We start from the raw sequence: 17,859 nt of genomic DNA, 5'->3' as shown, positions 1-17,859 counted from the left end.
TTTGGCTTATTAAAGATAATGAAAATAAAAATGGTAACTTATAAAAACTAAATCAAATTGCGCCATTTTTATCTTACCGACATTTTTTTCAAAAAATTTTAACTGTTTCTGTCAGTCATTGAGAGGGGCTTGAAGGGCGTTGAAGGAATTACCTGTTCAGAGGATCTTAGAGCCTAATATATTGTGTATATTCGACTAGGGAGGGTGAAGATAAAGAGATTAGTTTTTATTCATTTATTTTATTTCTTCTTTAAAAGGCTTTCCAGCAAATCCCACTTTTTGTTGGTTGTGTCATCTGTTCTTTGTTCAACGGCATAAATCGATTTAAGATAAAGTAGAAAACTTTCTATTTTAGGAGGTCTTGTTTTATTTTTACAAATCCAAATAAAGTGTCTGGCAAGTAGAAAGCAGAAATTAATTTGGCGATGATTTTTTGAGCAGTCCGGTATCAATCCTAAGGCGACAGAGATGTTTACTGTGTAGTGTTCTGGAAATATTTTAGATAATTTTAGCAGTTCGGTTAAGGAGTTCCAAAAGGAGGTCACCTTGGAGCACGACCAGAAGAGATGCTTTAATTTTTCTGGTTCTTCTTTGCAGAAAGAGCAGTTTGGGTCATCTTGTACTCCAATTTTTGTTAAGAATTCATTAGTTGATATTCGCCTATGTAAAAGTTTGAATTGGAACTCAATAAGTTTTGTGCTTTTGGTGCATTTAAAGGCTAATTGATAGGCATCGCTCCATTTAATGCATTTTGTTTCTTCTGTATTACAGTCTTCAAACCATTTCCGTTGAGATTGGGAAGAAAGCGTAGATTTTTTGGATATCAGTTTCTGATACACTGGTGGGCTTGTTCGTTGCGATTTTATTAACGTTTCCGAAAAGGTTTCGTATTCGGAGACTGTCATAATAAGGTTGTTTTTGTGTGCGTCCCAGAGCAGTTTAAGGGCCGATATGAGTCCATAGTATCTGAGAGGACAAATTTTAAGACTGAATTTTGTCTGTAGTTCAAAATAGGATAAGAAATTATTTGAGCCATCTTTCAAATGTTTCACCTTTGTGATACCTTTATGATAACATTCAGGGTAAAAGACAGGACGGTCATCAATTCTGATCACTGAATTGTGCCATAAGTTTTGGTTAAGGAACTGATTCTCAGATTTAATTTCATCTTCAAAATTAACATCCGACCAGATTGTCAGTACTTCTTTGATAAAAGTATCCTTAATTTGAAATTTCTTTATGTCTTTCGTGTTGAGATTGCCCTTAAGGACTATTGGACCTCCACTTTTGTCTAGCTCCACATCAAAAAAAAGTTTCCATTTACCATGATTTTCTTCATCTAAATATTTTTTAACCCACGAGGCTTTCAGGGATTTGCTAAAACTTTCAATATCGATCATTCTGAGGCCTCCGCTTGGGTAGTCATTAATGATAACATTTCGTTTGATTCTATCTGGTTTTCCATTCCAAAGGAATGAGAAGAAAAGTTTGTTTACTTCTTTGATGACTTTCTCATTTGAAGGTAAAGGCGATAATACATAAACGAGTTGAGAGGCAACAAGACTCTTCAGGACTGTTATTTTGCCCATTAATGTGAGTCTGCGATATTTCCAGCAGCTTAAGACAGTCCTTACCTTTTCTAATTTTTCATTGTAGTTCAAAGCCGCGGTTTCTTTCGCGTCAATTGAAAGCCAAACACCAAGAGCTTTTACTTTGTTTTTTGGCCACTTAAAGTTTCTTCCAGGAAGTGATATTTCAGAGCTACCACATTTTGATCCGATCCATAGAGCTTCCGTTTTTTTGTCGTTTAGTTTCAAACCGGAGACTTTGTAGAAATCATCCAGAGTTTGAAGACAATTTAGTAAAGATTCTCTTGACCCATTTAGGACTAAAGTTGTGTCGTCCGCGTATTGACTTAACTTAATTTCTTTATTTTTTACTAGGATTCCTTTAATATTTATATTTTTGCGAATTGCTTTGGCTAACACTTCAGCTGATAAAACGAACAGATAAGGCGAAAGGGGACACCCCTGCCGAACGCCTCTTTGAATTTGAAAAAAATCACTCGCCCAGCCATTGTTTAAAACACAGCTTTCAGAAGATTGGTAGAAGAGGTTTAACCATTTTATCATACCAGTGCCGAAACCGAAATATTCTAGAGTTTTCCTGATGAAAGGCCATTCAACTGTATCAAAAGCTTTTTCAAAGTCAAGAAACAGTAATAATCCTGGTATATTTTTTTCTTTTGCATAGCGAATGATACTGTCGATTAGTCGGATGTTTTCACCAATGAATCTGCCTTTGATAAAGCCTGTCTGATCGTTGTTAATTACGTTCGGGAGGTACTTTTTTATGCGATTAGCAATTGCCTTAGCCGCTAGTTTATAGTCGCAATTTAGTAGAGTTAGTGGTCTCCAGTTCTTGATTAGATAAGGCTCTGCGTCCTTCTTTGGGATAAGTTTAATAATTCCCCTTCTCTGGGTGATTGAGAGTTGACCTGTATCGTAGGCAAAGTTTAATGCATTGATAAGAGTGGTGGATATGTCATTCCAAAACATTTTGTAAAACTCGGCTGGCAAGCCATCCGTACCGGGGGTTTTCTCTGATTCCATGGTTTTAAGAGCATCTAGGCACTCTTTTTTGGTAACTGGACCTTCGCACGCTTCCCTTTCATGATCTGTAAGGATTGTATCGTTTTCACCGTCAAAGAAGACAGATGTATCAAGCAATTCATCTGCCATACATCTGGATTCATAAAGACTCTTAAAGAAAGATACACACTCATTTCCAATTTCTTCGTTTGAAGTAACGAATTGGTTTTCGCTTATTTTGATTTGGCTTATTGCACTTTGTTTATAGTGTCGTTTTTCTAGATTTAAAAAGTATTTAGTATTCTTCTCTCCTTCGTTATACCACTTCGTTTTTGATCTCAATATTGCACCTTTAGTGCGCTCTTCAATTATTTTCTCAAGTTCACGCTTTTGTTTATCAATTTCTTCCTCGATGTGTGAAGTTTGAGCGTCATCTAAATTTCTTTTGTCGGCTTCCTCCTCTAATTTGGCGATTGATTGTTCTAGGTCAATTTCCCGTTCCTTTGTTTGTTTCTTTTTAGTCTTGGCATATAAAAGAGATTTTTCACGCACTTTTAATTTAACCATTTCCCAGAGAAGTGTAGGGCTGACCGAGTTATCTTCACTATATTCGTCAAGTGTTTCTTTAATAGTTGCTTTTATTTGATTTACATAAGTCGTTTCAGTCAAAAAGGATGTATTAAGCTTCCAGAAGCCCGGTCCCCTAGGGTTTGAATGTATTGATATCTTTAAAGTAATCATAGAGTGATCTGATTTATATCCGGGAGATATTTCGGCGTGAGTTGTCGAGTTAGCAATACTTTGGCTTACCAAGAAAAAGTCCAACCTGCATTGAACTTTAGGGTGCCGTTGTCTCCAAGTGTATCTATTGGTTTCGGGGTGCAATAACCGCCATGCGTCCACTAAATCAAGATTCTCAGAAAATTCGTGGATAATTTTTACACTGTTTTGGTGCGTTTTTGGAAGACCACCGCTTTTGTCCTTTTCTAGATCTAGGACGAGGTTAAAGTCTCCTCCTATAACAATTTCCTCGCTTTTGAAGTCAGCAAGATGGTCGAAAAAATCAGAAAAGAACGCTGGGTTATCGTCGTTCGGGGCGTAGATGTTAGCCAACGTTAAAAGTTTTTCATTTGCTTTTATATCGCAAACAATGAAGCGCCCTAAAGGGTCGATGTATTGTTTTTGAATTTGTAAATTAAAGTTATTATTAAAAAGGATGCATACTCCTGCTTTATTGCTCTCATAAGTGCTAAAAATGGTTTGGTACCCCCATTCAGCAGACCACATAGAATTAGTGTTTTCGGTACAATGAACTTCTTGTAGCATATAAATTGAAAAGTTTTTTGTTCGTAGCCAATTAAACACCTCCCTTCGTTTCACATTATCTCTAAGCCCCCTGACATTCAAAGAGGCTATTGTCAAAGCCATATTGATTCATTTAGGATGTTTTTCATAGAAATTCCTTCACGCCTTGCTACCCCCACAATGAGATGACTGTACGTTGGTGTTACATGTTTGGCAAGATAAAATGTATAGAATTTAAATAAACAAAGGACCAAAAGAATAGGCAAACAAACACTTACAAACGAGTAAAACAATTTTTTGGTTGGGAACATGCAAATAGAATAGTCCGATTGGTGTTATGAAAACTACTAAGGGATGGCAAAAAGACGGTCGCCTTCTGTTTTTAAATAAGTAAGAAAAAGAAAATATTAAAGAACAGATCCTAGATGGCGGGGATGGCGATTGCAAGTAGAAATAAATTTAGCTGTTACTGTCTGCGATTTAGTAGAGTTGCTCAATGCAAGACAAAAAAGCATCAACAAATAGTCATTAGCATTTCAGTTTTAAAGTTCCAGAATCTTACCAGATGGCCAGAATTTTCCTCGGATAAACAGTTTATCTGGTTGCGCCTTGCTGAAAGAAGCCGGGATGTTGTTCTTTCTTGCCTTCTTAAAAGTATCCATTTGCTTCCTCCTTCTGGCGACTATCTCGTAAGGAAGGTCTTGGTACATCTTGAAGTCGCTTCCTCTTAAGCGATTGCCTCGAGAGAGTATTCGCTCACAGTCCTTGTATCTCAAAAACCGTGCTATGATCGGTCTGGGCTTGTCGTCGTTCTTCTTTCCCAGGCGGTGCACTCTCTGTATCTCAACAGTGCTTGCATCTTCCAAGCCAAGTTCTGTTTCGAGGAAATCGCGAAGGACTGATTCTGTTTCCTCGCGGCCGTCATATTCTTCTACAATATTCTCAAATTTCAGATTTTCGCGTCTTGAATAAGCCTCTAAATACAAATTTTTATCCTCCAGCTCGGTAAGCTTGGCTTGAAAAACTTCATTCTCCTTCTGTAGATTTGCAAAGGCCTGTTTGGTTTCTTTCTGCTGGTTTTTAAGGCTCTCTGTAAACTCAAGATGCTTCTTAGCGGCGGCGTTCGTGCTCGTCTTTAAGTTTTCGATGTCTCGGCTTGCAGTCGCTTGAGAGTTTTCGAGACTCGTTATTCTCAGCTCCAAATTTTGCAAGGACTTCTGAACGCCATTGACAGCCTCTTGTATTTTATCTAAGTCGTCTAGCTTTTTGAGCTTTTGGTTGATTTCCTTAAGTGTTTCTTGCAGTCCCTCTGCCATGCTTAGGGCCGCGAAGATTTCATCATGGTCGTCTTCCTCGCTCTGCTCGCTCAAATCTGTGTTTCCGCTCCTCGACTTTTTCGCCTCTGGTGAAGTGCTCGATTCATCAGACGAAGAGATTCTATTTCTTCTTTTGTCTAAAGTCTTTTTAAGATATGCGGCCATAGACTCCAGGTTCAAATTTGAAGTTAAGTGCCAGAAAGGCGGACCGATCAAAAAGACGTCTTACTCGGCCATTGCTCGCCCCACACGGGGGAAATTTTCAATGAACTGAGACGTCAGTGTAAACACGATCGGTTTATAATAGGGATAGGGATGAAGATCCTCAAATCACACGTGCAGACTGATCGTTGAAGCATCCTCTCTTGGCGTGACATAACATACATGACCCGCTCCATCAGTCATCACGAAGAGGTGTAGCTTTTTTCACTGTCACTGTCACGCCAAGGAAACGTTAAGCCAAATACCATTGATTAAAAAAGTTAAGAGTTTGATGTGTTATAAAAGATTAAGATATAAGCTACTTTTCCGAGCCTCAGGTATGTGTGGTACTCCGTATTTGAGTTATCCATTAAAATGTTACACAAAAATTTATAGAGCTCAGTACGGAAACTTTATGTAAACAGACATAACGAGTCACGTGAAAAATGACTACGCACGTTTAATGTTTAACTTGTTTCGAACTTCAGTTTCGTGCTTCTTGCGAAGGTAGACGTAGGGAAACTATGCGATTAATATTGTTTCTTCTTTTTCTTGGCTGTTTGCTGTATTTTCAGCCGGCGGCTTCAGAGTATGTCCGTGGATGTTACTACACCGATTGGTCTCAACATCGAGCCAAAGGAGCTACATTCTTGCCTGAAGACATCGATCCTTTCCTCTGTACTCATGTGTTGTTCTCCTTTGCGCTGGTCAATCGTACGACTCACAAAATGGATATCAAAGAAAAAAACGATTACGACTTGTATAGAAGAATCAACGCGCTAAAGAAAATCAACCCAAAGCTCAAAACCCAGATTACTGTTGGTGGATGGGCCGAAGAGGACAAAGATAGCCCGTTCTCCAAGATGGTGGCGACGAAAGAAACTCGTGCGATCTTCATCAAGTCAGCCATTGACACTTTGAGGAAGTTTGGATTCGATGGTTTGGATCTAGACTGGGAGTACCCAGGCACGCGCGGTGGTTCACCCAAGAGCGACAAATATCGGTTCGCCGATCTCTGCAATGAACTGAGGGCTGCATTTGAGGCTGAAGCCAAGGCTTCTGGGAAGGAACGCTTGTTGTTAACTGCAGCAGTGGCAGCTGTAAGCAAGACTATCAAGGATGCCTACGACATTGCTGCCCTTGCCAAACCCCTGGACTGGATCAACTTGATGACATATGATCTTCACGGTCTATTTGAAAACAAGACCGGACATCACACGGCTATGGGACCTGAAGGCGACATGCGAACCGTTCCCTACGCTGTCTGGTACTGGATGAACAACCGAGACACCTGGGAGAAGCCAGGCATCAGGGAAGGAATGCCAGCCAATAAGATCGTCCTCGGCCTGGCCACATACGGACGCGCGTTTGGTTTAGCAGACCCATCTAAGCATGGTCTTGGCGCGCCACGTGATTTCCACTATACACCCACAGGGAAAATCTTAGGTGCTGTGGGCTTGCTAGCGTACTATGAGATCTGCAAAAGGGAACTGACGGTAGTGGACAAGAACAAAGCCATGGCTCCATACGGTTACAAGGATAAAGATTGGGTAGGATTCGACAACCCAAAGAGTTTGATTTACAAGATCGATCACGTGGTGAAGAAGAATTCTCTCCTTGGTGTCATGTTTTGGTCCTTTGACCTGGACGACTTCTCTGGACAGTATTGTGGGCAAGGCAAGTACCCGCTGATGAACGCCGTAAAGAAGCATCTCATTAACGGAACGCAGCCAACATTTCCCCCAGAGACCCAACCCTGGTGACAGACACAACCAGTCACTAACTCACTTTCTAAAAGATCCGTGCCCTGCAAGGGCATAGGTACATGGGCTGGGAATGCTTACATACATGCGTGGTGTGCTGCATACTAAAGACTTGGCAACTGCCTTTCACTCTTGCTGATGCGTTTGTGCCTGACTGTATGTACTTTAATAATCTATGCTTTAAATCCGTCATGATAAAGTGAAATTGTAAACGTAATTTATAAGCGTTGTAACTTTTTTTTTGTTCAATTGTTCTGTTCAATATTGCATATTTATCGCATGTTGTAGGAACTTTGCGTTGTTCTCACGGGCCTTTACATTTCGCCGCGGACAAACCATTTCGGGTCATATGGTCTGAAATTAATTGACCGTAAAGTCAACGCCGATTTTTTCGCCCGTATAGGCTTTCCCCTGCCCCCACTAACTGTCCCCGGGTCTCCGATGATAGAGAGAAAGCCGTACAGGTACTAGGCGAGGGAGAACTTACAACCAAGCATTTTGCTTACCAAATTTGCACCGACTTTTTTGTCCACAAATTCATTTGGAGTTTTTTATTTTTAATCAGAAAGCAAATGCATTGTAAGTGTCAATGTGTTGCTTTCAATTCAACAACCTTTTAGTTTTTTTTCTATTTCATATTAAGAATTGCCACGAGAAAAAAGCGCGCTGTTTTCACGTTTTAGCATAGTTAGTTACAGTGTATCGTGTTTTATTATTTTTTGTTTGTTTTTCTTTGGCAAATAGAATACTTTGAATAACCTAGTACCATGTTTTGGAGATTTTGTTTAATTGTGGTAAATCAAGGACGCTACTTTGTCGCTGATAAAATTTTATTGGTTTTTCCTTGCTAACTTGTTATAAATGAATTAGCAGATATGATATCAGTAGTTTTGTAAACATCATATCTGTAATTAAGGTACTCAACATCAATGAAATCACACCTACATATACTACAGGGGAGATGATTTTGGCTTGCTTATCAATTGAACCAAGCTAAGGTAAGTTAGAAGTCCTTATTTCACGTTATTTACTGTCAAGTTATCTACCAAATATTCGCGACAACTAAATTTCGTTATTTTGGAAGAATGAAATTAAGCGACACTTAATTTTCACGACTTTGGAGGGTTTGTTCAATATTTCTTTCATTTAATAAGCTACCTTTATTCGCAACACATAAATTTTTACAATTACATTGTACCAGAAATCGCGAAAAAATCGAAAATAGATGTCGCGAAACATTCGCGAAATAATCAAGTACAAAGAAAATCGTGTTGTACTTAAAGATACTTGAATAAAAACAGTTAAGCAAATTTGTAGTGGCTCTCTGCAGGACCATTTCTTTGGCTTTTCGTCTCTATTTTAGTAGGGTGTGGCTAGTTTTTTATTCCTTTAATAACACAAATTTCTCCACAAGTCCGTGTCAGATTTGGATCCTTATCTTAAAGAAACTACAGAAACTTCTCTCCTTACTTCGCGAAATTCAATCTCGCAGACTTATTGTCTTCTTTAGCACATTTAAAATGAATTAGCAATTAATTTGGGGAAATCTTTTGTCAATGCTTTCAAACTTGAAATACGCAAAGGTTTGACTCAAAATAGGACCAAATAGCCTGCGAATACAGCCGCCTCTCATTCGCTCCCGCTACGTAATAAGAGGCGGCTGTATTCGCAGGCTAAACTAAAAAAGATCTGTATAAAGGTCGTATGCTTGAAATTGTTTTCCTTAGATGATTTTCTTTCCAATTAAATTTCGAGATCTTTTCAGAAGCCAGCAAACAGGTGCTAATTAGATAAAACAAAATAAACCCTACTTTCATACCCTGCATGTTAGAAAAATTTAAAATCTCTACTGCTTGAATGGAAATAAACGTCTACCGAAAATACCAAATCCAGGGAAAATCTCCGCTAACCTGTAAAAAAGGCCAAGTTTAGATAGAAACTTTTCTTTGACTTTTCCCTTCATTTATCCGTGGTAGGTACTACAGGTAACAACGCTGTTTTCAGTTTTCGATCAATAAGTAGATACATTTGAACAAAGCCCTCGTGTAGTTGAAAATAAAGAACCTGTTACGTTCATTATCGAAACAGAGTAACTTTGTACGACTCACTATTGATAAATACGCTGGTTTTCCTGTTGAGTCAAGTTTTTTTTTCCTTTTTTACACTTTCATGTCCTAAAAAACTTCCCAACGGCTGAACGGGCATTAACTAGGTCTAAGACTGAATTTCCTGAATTTTTTTTTTTGTTTTTGTTGTGTTTTTTTTTCGTATGGCTTGTTCCTTGAGAAATAAAAATTTATAAATAAAGGGTAAATAATTCAATTCCTTGTATGAGTGAAAGATTACACGCTGTGATAAAACACTTAAATAAAAAATGAGTTCTCCTGAGTTTGGGATATACCCTGCCGTGCCTACCTTTTTCCCGTTAATTGGTAACTTAGTTGTTGTAAGTAACTTGTCATCAGCATGGAAAAATGAAAAAAAAATAGAACATAAAATTCACCAAGCGGGCGATTTAACAACTGATCTTCAGGAGACTCGTGGCGAACTAGGTCATTTACAAGATTCATATATGACACAGGAGTTAGGTGACTTCTATGCTCAGGATCTTATTCTGAAGATAAAAATGTAATTTTCTTTTTGTAACGCTTATCACAGATGGGTGACATTGGCATGGACGTGCATCCACACAACAAACTGGATTTCAGGCAGGATGCAAAACTGGACTGTCCAGTCGAATCGCGCCTGAATTCCAGGACGGACTCATACGGAAGCAAGCTGGCTCTCCGCGCGAGCCTGCGCTACACGGGAGAGGATGACCAGTGGCAGACTAACTGCAACTCGCTTCGTGATAGAAACAAGTACATGTTTAATCGTGAGCTATTTAGCGATGTGCGCTTCCTTGTGGGCAGAAAAGAGAAGACATCTATCCCTGCACACCGCTATATATTGGCAATTAGTAGTCCTGTCTTTTCGTCGCTTTTCTACGCATTTGGTGCACTTCAGACTGAGCTGACCGGTAAAGAACAGGTAAAACAGGTTTAAAAATCCCCTCAATACTACTCTCCCCAGTACACCGCGACGTGACACATGCATCACGTGGCGGGTATGTGCGACACATAATGTTATGAACTTCTTTTCGTCATGTGATTCGGTTCACGACGTAAAAAGCAGTAGTCGTCGTCTGCTAATGCTGCTCCGTCTTATAGTTCGCCGGTCTAAAGGCGGGAAACAGCCTGGGAACCCGAGTAGGCTAGGGTTGTTCAAAGCGCTATTAAGTAAATCCAGGATTTGCGTGACTTTTGATTTCAGTGTTTTTTTTTACGTTTTATTGAGGTTTTTTGTTTATATTTTCTGTCCTCCAGTTTTCACGTGGCTTATCTCAAACATACACAAAACATAAGCAATAAAATAACTAAACAAGAGAAAGTGAACCATTGATTAACTTTTAGTCCTGGGTTAGTGGTTATCAGCTTTTGAACAACCCGGTCCTGGTTTTTGTCTGACGTCCGCTTCAACGAACTAATCAAAATTTAGATAGATGGCTAATTACGAATTTTTACAAGGTCCTAAACCAATGCCAATTTTTATTTGAATAAAGATGAATCTATCTCTGAAAAATTCACAGTTCAGTTTCTGAGTGAAGCTATTCATTTCCCGGTCAACTACCCAGGGTACCGGTCAACTGGCGTTCTTAAAGTTTGTCAGGCACATCTCTCAACTGGCTGTCATTTCTCAGTTTTCTTTTCTTTTCTAGATTGAAATGTCCGAGTGCGAGCCTGAGTCATTTCTGGAGATGCTCCGGTTCATGTATTATGATGAAGTGCAGCTGACCACAGATAACGCTCCAGAGGTCTTGTTCTTGGCCCGGAAATACCTCATTCCAAGTCTGGCGGAGATCTGCACTGAGTTCATCCTGAACAACTTGAATGCAGATAACACTCTGCCTGTGTTAAATCACTGTTGTCTGCTTGGGGTTAGCAAAGGCTTGGAAAAACAATGTTGGACAATCATAGACCAATACGCCTCGCAAATAGCCGAGGATGACCAATTCGTTGAAATCGATCACGGCACGCTTACCGCCTTTTTAAAACGTGACACGCTTGTTGCCAAGGAGACGGTACTTTTTCGTGCGGCTGTGAAGTGGGCGGGGCGAGAATGTCAGCGTTTGTCAATTCCACTGACAGTTGAGAACAAGCGCAGTGTTTTGGGGGATGTATTCTACTCTATTCGTTTTCGCGTTGATGAGTATGAAGGAATTCACTGAAGACGTGGCCCAATCGTCTTTTCTGAGTCATGAAGAAGTTGCTAACATGTATATCGGCTACAATTCTAACTTCCGGTCATGTAACATAAGATTTCCAACTGAGCCACGCGCCGAGCCTGCGCAAGATGCACCCTTCCGCTGCCCTCGTTTTGAGTCCACCGCGCTGCGCCCAAAGTGGAAAGCTGTCACGCCACAACAATCCATGGTAAAATTCAAGGTTAAACAGCCAATCAGCATCACAGGAGTGGCGCTCTTCACAGCCGTCACGCAATCAACAACACAACTTGTTAAAGTTGAATTGCGTGACAACAATGGCTCGGTCTTGATAACGCATCATGCAGATCTTGTTAAACACCACAACGATAGCGATATTCACGACATTTTGTTTCCTAGCGGGATCACACTGCAGAGTGACGTCACGTATTCTGTCACTGCAACGTCAGAAGAGGTCCTGGAGCGTTATGGAGAGGGGCCGATAAGTGAGATCACCTGTGAGGGCGTTGATTTCGAGTTCCTTGAGGAATCAGGCGATGAAGAAGAGAACGGCCAAATCCCAGAGCTTCTGTTTAATCCTCTGGGAGAAGAAACATCGTCAACCTCATTCATATTACACTCTCTAGTTTAAACACATGTAAGGATATGTAGTTTGTGGGGAGTTATAACCACATTAAAATATGCGGATGCGAGGAACAAAAAAACTCACTCTCAACACAGAATGTCTTATAATCATTTTTTTAAACGATCTTCAAATTGTAGCAACACAAGTTTTTGTACCTACATTGTACTCCAGTTATACGTATCACAAAATCAGCTGTTACTATCACTAGCTTTTGTCAAGACGTACAATAAGAAGTACAATAGGGAGGGTGGCTAGTAAACTAACTGGTAGAAGAATTGGCAATTTTCTTTGTTTTAATGATGAAATGTAAGTTAGATACACACCTGTCCCCAGTTGTTCAAAGGGTGGATTATGCTTCCACCAGATAAATGCTATCCAGTAGATAGGGTAGAATGTTTTGTCAACACGTATCTGGTGGATAGCCTTATTCACCCTTTGAACAACCGAGGCCTGCACTCTAAAACAATGTATCTTAAAATTATGTATTTTTGTTTTGTTTCTGCAAAGGTTTCCTAGTTGGCAAGGTAACCATTTAGCTCAGGGTGCAAAGGTTCAGGAATACTACTGTTTACTGTTAATGTACAGACAAACTGACAATCACATGGTACTGAGCAATAAAAAAATTCCCTGACTTTTCACTGAACAGAAAAAATTTTCACTGACTGGCCACAAAAACTCATCAAATGAAAAGTAGCCAAACAAATTTACTTTCTTTTGTAAAAAACAATTTTATTGACCATAACAAGAGAGTTGATATAAATAACACATCACCACAGCAAGTCTTTTGTCATCAATATTAGCTCAATATTGTTCTGAAGTCTTTTCCAACCCTTTAAAATTATCCCATGTTCAGCATCAGCCGAATACTCTTTGCTCTTTTGCTAACAATTTGTAAAAGCTTTCTTGGGAAGAAATTAGCTTTTAATTAATGGTGGTTCTTATGGGATGATCAGGTTATCTGCTTGTTCATTCTTGAGACCTTGTTAAAGTTGATGAAGTATTTATAAATAGCGTCAAAATCAGTGTTCGCGTATTAAGTATTAATAAAATTACATTTGTCCTAACTATCATTGCAAGGCTATCTTGGGCTTGGTTCCTGTACTTGTGACAATACTTTCCTCATCCTCTCAAACATTTTAGGAACAAGTTCCAAATGTGTTTTACAGCACTGATCAACACACGAGTCCAGTTGGCCTTGATACTTTGTGAGCTCTGACTGAGTTGTATTTGGGTCGACATTGTCTTGAATCTTGTCTTGGCATTGTTGAGCACAGCGACCAAGTCGGTCCTAAACACAAACAAACAATTTCAGTTCTTTTGTTGGTCCCATATAGGCCCAGGGGGGTACTCGGGATTTTAAGTGACGGGAATGATCGAAGGATTTTTTTGGGTTTGAAATTCCGATTCCGGGATTTTTTTGGGTTGGAAAATTTGGCAAGTATTTTTTGGGGTGACTTGATTTAGATAGGGGATTTTTTTGGGTATTAAAGACGAACTAAAGTGCCTTGGCGCGGCCTTGGCGTATTTATGGTGTATTTAAACAAAACGAGCGTTCTTTGTGTTATATTATTGCCCCTCCTGGCAATTTAGGGGTAATTTGACAAGGGATTTTTTGGGAGGTTATTTTTGGTCCAGGGATTTTTTTGGTATTGTCAAAAGACTTAGGGATTTTTTTGAGTCCTGAGTTTTGCCTCCATTCGATCATCCTCGTCATTTACAAGTCGGAGTACCCCCCTGGGCATATAGGTTTTTGTTATGCATTTGTGGACCAGTTGGTCATAGGCTGACATTACCAAAAAAAGTATGTTGCAAGATGAGAAAGACTAACTTCAGTTGATGAAGATTTTGCCTATCTCTAAGCAGTAAAAGAACCCTAAAATATTACCAAATGAAACACAGTTTGATGGTAAAATGGTCTGGAATGGGGTATCTGCAACAGTTTTTTTACTTCCCTTGGTGTATTAACTAAGGGAAAAAAAAAAAAAAAAAAAAATCATGATGGGGGGGGGGGGAGAGGGGTAAGGTAAAGCCTGCTGTCAAGCCAAGTGGCTCATCAGCCGGAGCTTATCCCCAGTTTCTGTAGCATTAAGTGGCTAGGAGTATTTCTACGCCCCCTGGATGGGATGCTAGTCCATTTCAGGGTAACCCCACTCCCCAACCCCTGCAGTAAACTTGCCGGTACCCACTCATACACCTTGGTGGAGAAAGGCACTATGAGAGTAAAGTGTTTTGCCTAAGGACACAATGCAGTGCCAGGCCAGTGCTAGAACCTGAACTGCTCATTCTGCGGGCACAACCATTAGGCCACCACAGATGGCAGGAGGGAGAGGGAGGGGGGTATAAATCCCATTTCCAAAATCCCATTTCCCCAGTGAAAAAATAGGCAAACCCCAGTTCCCATTTTACCCCTTTAGGCCCTTCCTAACATTATGCAATCCCATTCTCTAATTCTTCTACTTCAAGAGAAGTGAAAATATTACCTGAAATCCAGTTAGTTCTTTACCAAGATACTCTTGAATTTGCTGAATTGGTACAAAACACTTGTTCATGCACTGTTGAACTTCTTCTTTACTGGCATTTAAATTCTCACAACATTTGGCAGCGCACAAGTGAGATTTGGCCTGTTGAAAAGAAATGAAAGAATAGTTAAGTATGAAAACTGGTTTGAGTTTTAAAAGGAGATCCAAAACCAGAGATCACTTTGCCAGGGACTGCGAAGTATTTTTCCAATTGGGGGGGGGGGGGAGGATGGGAGGCCGACTAGTGACTTGAAGTAGGGGGCTTAAGGAACTCTTCCCTTAGTAAGTCTTTATTTTTTCGTAAATATTGGGGGGCTAAAGCCACCCCAGGCCCCCAGCACAGTGGAAAATCGGTTGGGCTAGGAAGCAAATGTAGTTTTGGCAAATACTTGCTGAAGCAATCCAAGAGTTTTTATCCTAATTATTCAATCAAAAATGCTTGCAAATACAGTGACACTGTCACATTCTTGTTTCTTGTGAATAAATCGTTACTTTCATATTAACACTGGCTTTTTTACTGTTTCGTATCAATAAAATTTATTTTTGCAACTAAATATTCTGGAGTAGTGTTTTGATGCAAAGTTCACATGTCATCCCTTCTGCTTGCACCCACCACAGGCATCCCAATTTCACCACACGAGAATGATTTACGCAAGTGTTATAATTTAAATGCGACTCCACAAAGCCGGCTCTGTTATCTCAAAAAAGAAATTCATTATCCTACAAACTAGAGACAGTTAATACAAGGTTTATTATCAGGGTCTTATTGAAACGCTGTTGCCTGCCAGTCTGGCATTAACACCATGGGCATTATGAAAAAATCTTGCCTCAACTACAAGTCAATATTGCAGTGTGTTATATTACAAGCTATAGCCATATAATAAACATTGAACATCAAGATGAAAGACCCTAAAATCGCACCCTGTCCAGCAATGCATTCCTGTTTTTGGCCAGATAATAAGCCTGGGAGTGGGGAACTCCCTTATAAGGGCTTAATGGGGACTTGCGGCCTGACAGGGGATGGTTTTCAGGCTTTTTTGTCTTGAACAGGGTAAAAATTTCACCCCTTTCTGTCTTAAACAGGATAGGCTCATATGCCCAAATTTACAAAAACTTAGCCACATCATGTCGAGAACCCCTCCAGGATAATAAGGGATTACCTGTCCTATTTTTCAAAGTGACTTCATCTTATGAAGGTAACAAAATCCAACTAATACATTGAATGCTTCAAAAGCACAACAGAGAACAGAGAAGGTGAGTAGTATATATTTTTCTTTCATTTTATTGACTGAACTCCATGCAATGCCTGATTGGGTTCTCACATTATTAATGAACAAAATAGTAACACGCATACCACTTGTAAACGTACTTTAAAAAACTTTAGATAGTTGTGATCCTCTCAGAGATGCCAACCTAAAAAAATCGTGATCCGGGAGACCACCAATTTTGCGAGAAAATACCTCTTCTCAACCTCCAAAATGGCACAAAAAATAGAGCTTCACTGAGTCATCCACAAAAATGCGTCAAATATTTTAGAAATTTCTCCCAGATTTGGCCAAAATATGCATTTTTAAGAACTTTCCTTCGTATCCGGGAGATTTGACGACGGGAGAACGGGAGACCGGGAGATTTGGCCTGTATTCGGGAGACTCCCGGATAATCCGGGAGAGTTGGCATAGATGTCCAATGGCAACGCTTATACCCAATATAATGAACTTGGGGACCCTGTGCATTAACATGCTATTTCAATTGGGTCCAACAAATTTGATATTAGAGAGCCTCCTCTGTCCTTTACTTAAATCATTATTATAGTTGCCATTTTTAGTTGCTCCCACTCAAGTCAACGCAGCAATCAAATTTCTTTGCCATAAACAGCATAAAAGCCAGGAACGATATTCGTGTGGGCACAGAATGTTGTTAATGCTGCATATAGCAAACAAGAGCTCGTTTCTTCACTACTTTTTACCGGCCACATGCAGTAGTTGACTAATAACTAACCTGAAGTCCTCTAAGTTGTTCTCTTTCAAGTTTTTCTATCGATCTTTCCACTTCTTCTTTCACACGTGTTTGAGCCGCACTGGCCGCCATATTGGAAATTATTGAAAGAGGACTGGATCCTATTGTGTTGCAAGAGCTGTCCCAGTCTCGGGGCTCTGAAAATCTTCACGGTCGGGTAGGGAAGGGTTACAAGGAGGGGTACATTCTCGTCCCCATAGCCCTTTTCGTTTCTCTTATTAATTTATACGAGCGCTTTCCCTTTGTGATTGAAACTTTGTCTTAACTCTATTCTCCTTCCACACGTTATTAATACCTTCCGGAGAAGGAGAAAAGCGAGAAGAAAAAATGGTCGCGCAAAACCGTAACTATGAACGAAAAAGAAATCCAACCTCGCCCATCCCCAGCTCAACCTTTAATTTAACCATCGGCCGTGATGTACGAAAAAGTATACGAGATATGTTTATAGAGCTACAGATTCATTTAGGGAATTAGAAAAAGCCTTATTTATGAGTTTTGATGTAAGAGAGATTGTCGTTTAAAGCGAGTGTAGTGTGAGAGAATTTAAAACTTAAAGGCCCTCGTCGTATTTTTCATGTAATTTCTCAGTTGCTTTTCAAATGATTCTGAGCTGTGAGAAGCAGGACTACACAACTGCACAGTTTATCTTCGATTCAAATGCGCTTTAATATAGACTTCTGCAGGTCCATAATTTATAAAATTGTTTTCAGTACACCCAGGGGCGGCATATAGGAACAATCACGTCCCATCAATACACAACAGTATTTTTGTTATCACTTTAAACTGCAATTTTGTCTGATATTCGAAATAAAGCTTGATACGTTGTCATTTTTTTGGGGGGGAGGGGGGGAGCGGACATATAAAAAGTAGAAATTCGAAAGTAGCAGGGTAAAAATATCTGATAACGAAGTAGGACAAATGTAGTTCAGGCACTGTCAATCAAATTTCACCCCCATCCCATACAAAATGAAGGGACACTTAATTTAGGCAATAGGGAATAATGAATAACAAGAAAAGTCTAAAAATGAATAATGTAAAAGTCGTGAAAAATGTGAAGGAATAATGAATAAGACAGTTCCGATAATTGCTATTCCACCCCCGATTATTTAGGAATCTTAAACTTATATAAGATATTAAGTAATGATTTTTATCTTTAAAATTTGAGGGATGAAGACTGCATGAGAAGTTACTTTTCTATACTTTTCCATGATAACTTTTTCATACATTTGTCTGCAAGTCCAAAGAGCCTTTAGACTGAACAA

General features: G+C 39.5%; 1 protein-coding gene and 2 pseudogenes across 3 annotated transcripts; 2 read left to right on the top strand and 1 right to left on the bottom strand.

The window, feature by feature from the left end:
• The first annotated feature begins 5,874 nt into the window (after positions 1-5,874).
• On the top strand, positions 5,875-7,833 carry LOC144643011 (chitotriosidase-1 pseudogene; annotated as a pseudogene). Its single transcript, XR_013568830.1, has 3 exons — positions 5,875-7,196; positions 7,239-7,520; positions 7,553-7,833. The product of XR_013568830.1 is annotated as a chitotriosidase-1 pseudogene (transcript).
• Positions 7,834-8,062: 229 nt separating this feature from the next.
• Positions 8,063-12,725, top strand: LOC144643008 (BTB/POZ domain-containing protein 6-B-like; annotated as a pseudogene). The gene is made up of 3 exons (XR_013568829.1): positions 8,063-8,174; positions 9,835-10,206; positions 10,934-12,725. The product of XR_013568829.1 is annotated as a BTB/POZ domain-containing protein 6-B-like (transcript).
• Positions 12,726-12,765: 40 nt separating this feature from the next.
• On the bottom strand, positions 12,766-16,670 carry LOC144643010 (protein FAM136A-like). The gene is made up of 3 exons (XM_078502125.1): positions 16,580-16,670; positions 14,543-14,683; positions 12,766-13,350 (listed from the first exon to the last, which is right to left on the bottom strand). The coding sequence occupies exons 1-3, from the start codon at positions 16,667-16,669 to the stop codon at positions 13,141-13,143; spliced, it is 441 nt and encodes a 146-aa protein (XP_078358251.1). The 5' UTR covers position 16,670; the 3' UTR covers positions 12,766-13,140.
• Between the last annotated feature and the right edge of the window lie 1,189 nt (positions 16,671-17,859).

This window comes from Oculina patagonica, chromosome 2 (genome assembly GCF_052425735.1).
Source record: "Oculina patagonica isolate OP01 chromosome 2, crgOcupat, whole genome shotgun sequence".
In the NCBI taxonomy this organism is placed as follows: Eukaryota; Metazoa; Cnidaria; class Anthozoa; order Scleractinia; family Oculinidae; genus Oculina; species Oculina patagonica.
The sequence above is the reverse complement of the archived record's forward strand: the minus strand, read 5'-3'. Positions and strand labels throughout refer to the sequence as shown.

Excerpts from the sequence above, each read along its gene's own strand:
- LOC144643010 (XM_078502125.1), bottom strand. The coding sequence starts at position 16,669 with ATGGCGGCCAGTGCGGCTCAAACACGTGTGAAAGAAGAAGTGGAAAGA. Across the intron at positions 14,684-16,579 it reads AACAACTTAGAGGACTTCAG|GCCAAATCTCACTTGTGCGC; the intron begins GTTAGTTATTAG and ends TCTTTTCAACAG. Across the intron at positions 13,351-14,542 it reads AAGAACTAACTGGATTTCAG|GACCGACTTGGTCGCTGTGC; the intron begins GTAATATTTTCA and ends GTTTGTGTTTAG.